This window comes from Nomascus leucogenys, chromosome 11 (genome assembly GCF_006542625.1).
Source record: "Nomascus leucogenys isolate Asia chromosome 11, Asia_NLE_v1, whole genome shotgun sequence".
Lineage (NCBI taxonomy): Eukaryota > Metazoa > Chordata > Mammalia > Primates > Hylobatidae > Nomascus > Nomascus leucogenys.
The window spans coordinates 57,848,534-57,857,139 of record NC_044391.1 but is presented as its reverse complement, the minus strand read 5'-3'; the positions used below and the strand labels follow the sequence as shown (position 1 = coordinate 57,857,139).

The following is an 8,606-nucleotide window of genomic DNA, read 5'->3' as shown; positions in this document are numbered from 1 at the left end:
AGTAAAGTGCCCCTGAAGTCCTTGAGGAGAAGAGAATTATGGGATCAGGAGCACATTTCAGCAGGACCAATTTGGATGGTATGTGTGGGAGAGATGGCAGAAAACAGAGGCTGCAGGTTAGCTGAGGTTTACACAGTAGTTCCCATCAGGCCCACGTCAGCCTTAGGCCATGTCATGATGTGATGTGGTCGTTGAACTTCCTCTCTAGGACTTTCTGTCTGTGGACTGTGCCACTGCTTCTTGTCTCAAATTTAAAGCTGAATATGGTCCAGGCAGGCCCCTTCCTTTATCCCTTGTTCTCAAAAGGAAGTCAGCACTTGGGGCACCATGAATTTAGAGAGATGGGTTGAGTGTGAGAGACACAGCATGAAGGACCAGAAGACCAGGGTATAATGTAGATGAAGAGGAGGAAGTTCCAGCAGAGCTTATTTATGGAAAAGCTTAAGTGATAGCCCAAGCTATTTAGCCTTTCCTCAGCCTCGAAGAAACTTCTCAGCAAACCCTTCTCACACAAAGGCCAGACAGAATCCCAGGGTTTTGTACCTTGGCCCACACTCTTGGTCTGAGTGCTGAACGTGTGCTTCAGATTTCTGCCCTGGGTACTAAGGCAGAGGGCATCCCAATGGCAGGAAGGCAGAGTTCAAGGGTCTCAGTCTGCAAAGAGACTGGTTAGACCCTCAGCGCTGATGGCCATACAACTGGGGATCATGCTAGAGGGAGGGGGATCATGCTAGAGGGAGGGGGAAACCAATCCTGGGGTGGTGGGTGGAACTGGACTGTGCAATCGGGCTTAGAATCTAGAAAGTAACAGAGCTGGGCAGGTGGGAGCGGCAGGCAGGGAGAATCTGAGGAGGCGGTGGTAGCAGTGTGGGAAGAGGGGGCTGGAAATTGAGGAGGGTTGAGGAGGGAGTGGTGGATGTTAGAAGCTGGCAAAGTGTTGGGCTTTTTCTGAACGATAACCTACAAAGGAGTAGCACAGACTTTTTTTTTTTTTTTTTTTTTTTTGAGACAGTGTCTCACTCTGGTTGTTCCAGACTGGAGTGCAGTGGTGTGATCTTGGCTCACCCCTTCCACCTTAGCCTCCTAGGTAGCTGGGACTAAAGGCATGCACCACCACATCTGGCTGATATTTTGTATTTTTAGTAGAGATGGAGCTTGGTCATGTTGCCCAGGCTGGTCTGGAACTCCTGGGCTCAAGTGATCCTCCCACCTTGGCCTCCCAGAGTGCTGGGATTACAGGCATGAACCACTATGACAAACATCTTTAAAGAGCCACATCAATCTGGGTGCAGTGGCTCACGCCTATAATTCCAGCACTCTGGGAGGCCAAGGCGGGAGGATCACTTGAGCCCAGGAGTTCCAGACCAGCCTGGGCAACATGTCGAAACCCCGTCTCTACTAAAAATACAATTACCCGGGCATGGTGGTGTGTGCCTGTAGTCCCAGCTACCTGGGAGGCTAAGGTGGGAGGATCTTCTGAGCCCGGGAGGTCAAGGTTACAGTGAGCCGTGATGGAGTCACTGCACTCCAGCCTGGGAAATAAAATGAGACCCTGCCTCAAAAAAAAAAAAAAAAAAAAATCTAGAACCAGACCAGAAATACCATTTGACCCAGCGATCCCATTACTGGGTATATATCCAAAGGAATATAAATCATTCTATTATAAAAATATATGCACATGTATGTTTATTGCAGCACTATTCACAATAGCAAAGACATGGAACCAACCCAAATGCATGGAACACTATGCAGCCATAAAAAGGAATGAGATCATGTCCTCTGCAGGGACATGGATGAAGCTGGAAGCCATCATTCTCAGCAAACTAACAGGAACAGAAAACCAAACACTACATGTTCTCACTCATAAGTGGGGGCTGAAAACAATGAGAAGACATGGACACAGGGAGGGGAACAACACACACTGGGGCCCATGGGCGGGGGTGAGGGGAGGGAGAGCATCAGGTCAAATAGCTAATGCATGTGGGACTTAATGCCTAGGTGTTGGATTGATGGGCGGCAAACTGCATGGCACACGTTTACCTATGTAACAAACCTGCACATTCTTCACATGTATCCCAGAACTTAAAATAAAATAAAATAAAATTTAAACTTAAAAAAGAGCCACACTGGGATCCTGCAAGAGCACAGCCATCTCTTTCCCCTTCCCAACTTCCCACAGGCTTTCCATCTTATTCAGGAGCACCAACCCAAAGTCCATGAGAAAGACTCTAAGACCCTAGCCAGAACCATGTGTAGGACAAAATAAATAGTGATAAAGGGTGTGCGGCAGGACCCCAGTACCCTGGAACCCATCTCTGACCAGCCTTGGTTCCAGGGAGCGTGGTCAGAGCTTATGGCAGGGGGTTGAAGAGCCTTGGTGGAAGGGGTGCTTTCTCTTACCCCTTTCCCAATTTTGCCCTTCCTCTCCTCTGCCCTGGTCTACTTCTCCCATCAGCAGTAGCTTCTCCCATCAGCTGCCCCACAACCCTCTCCTCCCTGCCTCTCCAGTCTGCATCAGTATCTCAGGGCAACAGGAAAACACCATTCTCCAAACACAGGTCCTAGGGTCCCAGGGTTGCATGGGGAAGGGGGCGGTGCTGACAATGAGGTTCGTATTATTTCTATTTACCTAAAAGTTCAAGAAGCCCTTGCTGACATTGTTGCTTGGGTCCCAGCATTTAAACTTAGTCACTGCCCAGAGCCCTTGTTTTAGGAAAGAATGAGATGGTCCCTGTTGCATAACCCAGAGCTGGGTGGGTGTGGGTTGCCGAAGGAAACAGTCCCTCTTCCTCTCTCTTGTGAGGCCTGGCTAGGAGTGCCTGGGATGGGCGGGACACTGCCTGGGGAAGGTGGGTGGGGAGCGGTGGAACCTGATCCTTGGAGCGAAGGCGGACAAGTAGGCAGGCAAAGATGCTCAGAGTAGTCCCTCCCCAAAGTCCCCTGGGCACAAGACAGTCTGATGAATCTAGAAAACCCCATGGATGACTGGGAGAGAAGGAGACGGATTCTGGGAGAGGAGAGGAATGGAGGAGCGAGCTTACCTGAAAGACAGGGATGGGAAGGGGGGTGGGGTCTGCTCTCTGGCCACTGTCCCCTAGAGCATCCCGAATACGAGTTCCTCTAATTCTGTCCCTCTCTAGTTTCAACCTGCCAATTTCCCCCTTTCCCTGCCTCCCAGCCAGTTCTCACCCTGCATACAGCCCTCTCCAATCCTTCCAGTTTCCTCCTGCGCCCACCACAATGCTAAGGTCTCCTACGGTTCATTCAAGGTGTATCCCTCCCTGCCTCCCAGCCCTTCCCCCTATTGGCTTACCCCAGTCTGGTTCCCCTCGGGCCCCTTTTCTCCATAGTCACATCTCAGGGGTGCTTTCTCTTACTCCTTTCCCAATTTTGCCCTTCCTCTCCTCTGCCCTGGTCTGCTTCTCTCATCAGCAGTAGAATTTCCCAAGACCCCGTTATCCACCCCCTCCATCTTTTCTCTGTCCCTCCACATTTGCCCACTCCTCTAGTGATCCACACACACCATCTCTTCTCAGTTCCCTTTCAGCGCCCGTCTTCTCACTCCCCACCGGGTCCCTGCATGCCCCTGGTCTTCCTACACATACACACTGAGTGGATTGCACTCCCGTCCTCCCCTTCTTCCGCTCCTCCCCACCCTCCAGTCCCTCCAGCCAGCTGTACAGCTCCCAAATTCCGGGCCGAGATTCCCGGGAACAAAGCAAGAAAAATCAGAGCAATTTGGGAAGTAAACAGAAACTGGAAAGGGAGGGGGAAAGAAGAGTGGGGAGGACCCAGGTTGGGGGGGCCCTCTCCAGTCCCACCCAGTTTAGGGAATGCCCCTGCCCTCTCCCCCACCCCCCTTCACCTGGCTCTTAAAGGGCCCGGCCCCTGGCCGGCGGCTACTTAAGACAGAGGGGCGGCGGCGGGCAGCAGCTGCGCTGCGACTGCTCTGGAAGGAGAGGACGGGGCACAAACCCTGACCATGACCCCCCACAGGCTGCTGCCGCCGCTGCTGCTGCTGCTGCTAGCTCTGCTGTTCGCTGCTAGCCCAGGAAGCGCCTTGGCGCGGTGCCCAGGCTGCGGGCAAGGGGTGCAGGCGGGTTGTCCAGGGGGCTGCGTGGAGGAGGAGGATGGGGGGTCGCCAGCCGAGGGCTGCGCGGAAGCTGAGGGCTGTCTCAGGAGGGAGGGGCAGGAGTGCGGGGTCTACACCCCTAACTGCGCCCCAGGACTGCAGTGCCATCCGCCCGAGGACGACGAGGCGCCTTTGCGGGCGCTGCTGCTCGGCAGAGGCCGCTGCCTTCCGGCCCGCGCGCCCGCTGGTGAGTCCGCGCCCCGCCCCTGCCCCGCCCACGTGAGACCCGCTTCCTCCAGGCAGGGTCCTGGGGAGACGGGAGTGGGTGGCCCTGCAAGCCTTTCTGCCCTGGCCCTTGACGCTTCCGACTTTGGGGGGCACATTTGTGTGGGGGAGAAGGGGCAAGTGCAGGAAGCTGAGGTGCGGCCAGGGGACCTGGGGATACAGCAGAAGGTGTCTGCGCTCTCGGCCTTCTTTTTTGCTCCATTTATTTTCCCTTGATGGAGTGTGTGTGCAGGTGGGAACTTGGGGGAGGCAGGGGGAGAAATGGAGGGTTTTAGGGCCATCCCATGGGCTCCAGCAGGCCCAGCTCCTACAACCCTAGACGGCCCAGCTGGGGAAAGGACCTAAATGTTGTTCTCAGCTTCCACTTGGAGAAAGAGGGAGGGGAACCCCAGACTCCGAAATTCTGCACACACTGAGGAATGACTCCTTTCCTCCTAATACTGGTGTTCGAAGCACCTAAACAGGAGAGGTCTAGAACCGAAGAGGCCCCAAATCCAGAGTTGTATTAGACTTGAGTAGGGACTGAGGGCAGGCTAGGGCGTAGGGTAGGGGAGAGGGAAGAAAGAGTAGGGGAAAGAGGGAATCTGCCAAATCAGGGTTATGATTTAAACCTGCTCAGAACCGTTCACCCATCCTACCCCACCCTGCTCCAGGGAGGAGAGCAGAAGCTGAGTCACTGGGTGGGTGGGACAGAAGTGAATCAGCCCTGAAAACATGGGGGGCAGCAGGGAGATGGGGAGGGCAGGAAATGCAAACTGCGCATCCCAGAGGCTCTGGGTTCCTTCCACGGGAGGAGATGGAGAATTCACTTGGAGTTTCTTTCAGTCCCAGATGCCCGAGTGCAGGCTTCTGGGGTCCCTCCTAGAAGGTGGTCTGGGTGGATGAGAAGAGGCAGTTTGGAACTAAATGGTTGGATGCTAAATGTAGGGAATGAAGGACAAGGTCTGGGGAGGGGTGGGCATCCTGAGGAAGAAGGATCAGACTCAGGATTGCAGGGGAAATGACTCCTGGGTTGTGAGTGGTGGTTAGCTGGGAGCTTGTCTTTGGGCACTGAGAGAGAGGATCCCTTCAGGGGTTCTGATACCCGATTAGATATTAGGCAAATTCCAAGCAGTCAGTACATGCTCCCCTTTCTGCCTTTTCCTATCCCTGACTTATTTCCTCACCCCTTCCCAGTCCTGAGCTCTCCCCGGACCCTCCGGAAACTTTCTCCAGAGCCAGGAGCAACCTGCAGGTTGGAAGCCCCTCATTCCTTGCACCTTCTTAATCTGCCCTCAGCCTATCTTGGTTAAGGGTTGAATCCATGTGCTCCTGGGACCACTGGGGTTGAGCTGGCCTGGGTCACAGGGTACCAGAAGGGAGAGGTTCCCACTGCAGTGCCCCAGAAGTAACCACATCTCAAGCCTGGGAGGGGTGGGTTGAGTCATAGCAAGGTCACAGCAGGGACACACATTCCTTTTGGGTCCCTGTTGGCCCCCCTCCTACATCCGTTGCTCTTCTGCCCCAGCTCCCTGGCTTCGTGCGCCCCCTTCTGGCCTCTGGTGGAACAGCCAGGTCTTTTCACCCAAAGCCCAAAGCCCCAAATAGTCCTTTGCATTTGTTCTCCATTTTTCATTTATTTTATTATTTATTGTAATTAATTAATTGATTGATTTTTAAATTAATTAATTTTTAAAATTAAGTAGTTAATTAATTTTTAAAATTAAGTAGTTAATTAATTTTTTTAAAAAGTATTTATTTATTTTGAGACAAAGTCTCACTCTGTTGCCCAGGCTGGAGTGCAGTGGTCCAGCATCTTACTGCAAACTCTGCCCCCGCCCCCCCCCGGAGTTCAAGCGATTCTCCTGTCTCAGCCTCCGGAGTAGCTGGGACTACAGGAGCCTGACACCACGCCAGGCTAATTTTTGTATTTTTAGTAGAGACAGGGTTTCACCATGTTGGCCAGGCTGGCCTCGAACGCCTGACCTCAAGTGATCTGCCCACCTTGGCCTCCCAGAGTGCTGGGATGACAGGCATGAGCCACTGCGCCTGGCCAATAATTTATTTATTTTTGAGACAGGGTCTCACCCTGTTGTCCAGGCTGAAGTGCAGTAGCACAATCATGGCTCACTGCAGTCTTGACTTCTGGGGCTCAAGCAGTCCTCCTGCCTCAGCCTCTCAAGTAGCTGGGACTGCAGGTGCACACCACCACACCTCGGTAATTTAATAAATTTTTTGTAGAGGTGAGGTTCTCATTATGCTGCCCAGGCTGGTCTCAAACTCCTGGGCTCGAGCAATCCTCCCACCTCTGCGTCTCAAAGTGCTGGGATTACAGGCGTGAGCCATTGCACCCATCCTCATTTTCCATTTTTGCTTTCCAAAATGCATCTCCTTTATAAGCCTTAAAAATCAGTATGGGAAATACTGGGGAATAATGTCAGGAAAAGTAATATAACTATTTGTCAGAGAAAGAAACTAGGGCCAGCATCATGCAACAGCGGGGCATAAGGCCCTCTCTTCCTTACTTCAGCAGGTGGTGTGGGCAAGGCCCTTCTCCACATGGCTCTGCCTGATTTCTGACCTCTCCTTCTCCTATTCCTCCTCCAGTTGCAGAAGAGAATCCTAAGGAGAGTAAACCTCAAGCAGGCATTGCCCGCCCACAGGATGTGAACCGCAGAGACCAACAGAGGAACCCAGGCACCTCTACCACGCCCTCCCAGCCCAATTCTGCTGGTGTCCAAGACACTGAGATGGTGCGTTTGGAGCTGGTAGGGAGCAGGAGGGGTGGGAAGCCCTGGAGACTTCCATCCGAGACTGCTCCCTTGGGCTTGGAGACGTCTCCATTGTCTGTCCTGGGTGCTTGCCTGGTGGGCCAGAAGGTTGGAATGGGGAGCTGGGCTGGAGCGGTTCTAAGCAGCCTACTGTCCCTCCCCCAGGGCCCATGCCGTAGACATCTGGACTCAGTGCTGCAGCAACTCCAGACTGAGGTCTACCGAGGGGCTCAAACACTCTACGTGCCCAATTGTGACCATCGAGGCTTCTACCGGAAGCGGCAGGTGAGACTATTTTTCTTCTCCTCCTGCTCCAGTAGAAGGCTCCTGCCAGGGAGTGGGGGCGGTACGGCTTACAAAGCTGCATAAATAAGACACTGCCCCATCTTTAAGGATCTTCCAACTTTAGGAGAACATAAGTTTGTATTATACAAACTTAGAGAATAATCAGCCACACACTGTGGGAGAAAACCTACTTAAGGAATGGCCTAACTCAGTGGCTCTCGAACTTGAGGCATCAGAATCCTCCGGAGGGCTTATGCCACACAGATGGCTGAGCCCCACCAGCAGCCTTCCTGATTCAGGAGGTGTGGGGTGGAGCCTGACAATATGCATTTCTAACATGTTCCTTGGTGATCCGGATTTGGGAACGCCACTTTGAAAACTACTGTTCCAGGCTAGCAGAATGCACACAATTTATTGGTTGAAGAGGGGGAACTAAAGAGAGGGAAACCTGGGCCGGGCATGGTGGCTCATGCCTGTAATCCCAGCACTTTGGGAGGCCAAGGCTGATGGATCACGAGGTCAGGAGTTCAAGATCAGCCTGAACAACCTGGTGAAACCCCATCTCTATTAAAAATTACAAAAATTAGCCGGATGTGGTGGCGTGCACCGGTAATCCCAGCTACTCAGGAGGCTGAGGCAGGAGAATTGCTTGAACCCGGGAGGCGGAGCTTGCAGTGAGCAGAGATCATGCCATTGCATTCCAGCCAGGGCGACAGAGTGAGACTCCATCTCAAAAAAAAAAAAAAAAAAGAGAGAGAGAGAGAAGGAACCCAGTGGCCCTTGCTGTCCCAAGGGGACCCTCGGGTGTTTTTGCATCCTCAGACTCAGATGTCCCCTCTCATTCTCCTGCTGGAAGCCTCTGGCCTCACCCCTGACCTGTGTGCCTCTCTCTCCAGTGCCGCTCCTCCCAGGGGCAGCGCCGAGGTCCCTGCTGGTGTGTGGATCGGATGGGCAAGTCCCTGCCAGGGTCTCCAGATGGCAATGGAAGCTCCTCCTGCCCCACTGGGAGTAGCGGCTAAAGCTGGGGGATAGAGGGACTGCAGGGCCACTGGAAGGAACATGGAGCCGTCATCACTCAACAAAAAACCCGAGGCCCTCGATCCACCTTCAGGCCCTGCCCCATGGGCCCCTCACCCCTGGGCCTTTACACATGCGGTTGGAAAAAGTGTTGGTGTTGGCTGGGGTGTCAATAAAGCTGTGCTTAGAGTCCCTGG

At 53.3% G+C, this 8,606-nt stretch overlaps 1 protein-coding gene across 1 annotated transcript; it reads left to right on the top strand.

Annotated features, from left to right (window-relative positions):
• Window positions 1–3,699: 3,699 nt before the first annotated feature.
• Window positions 3,700–8,606, top strand: IGFBP6 (insulin like growth factor binding protein 6). Its single transcript, XM_003252074.4, has 4 exons — window positions 3,700–4,319; window positions 6,944–7,089; window positions 7,273–7,392; window positions 8,289–8,606. Exons 1-4 carry the CDS (start codon window positions 3,983–3,985, stop codon window positions 8,409–8,411), a joined length of 726 nt encoding a protein of 241 aa, XP_003252122.2. The 5' UTR covers window positions 3,700–3,982; the 3' UTR covers window positions 8,412–8,606.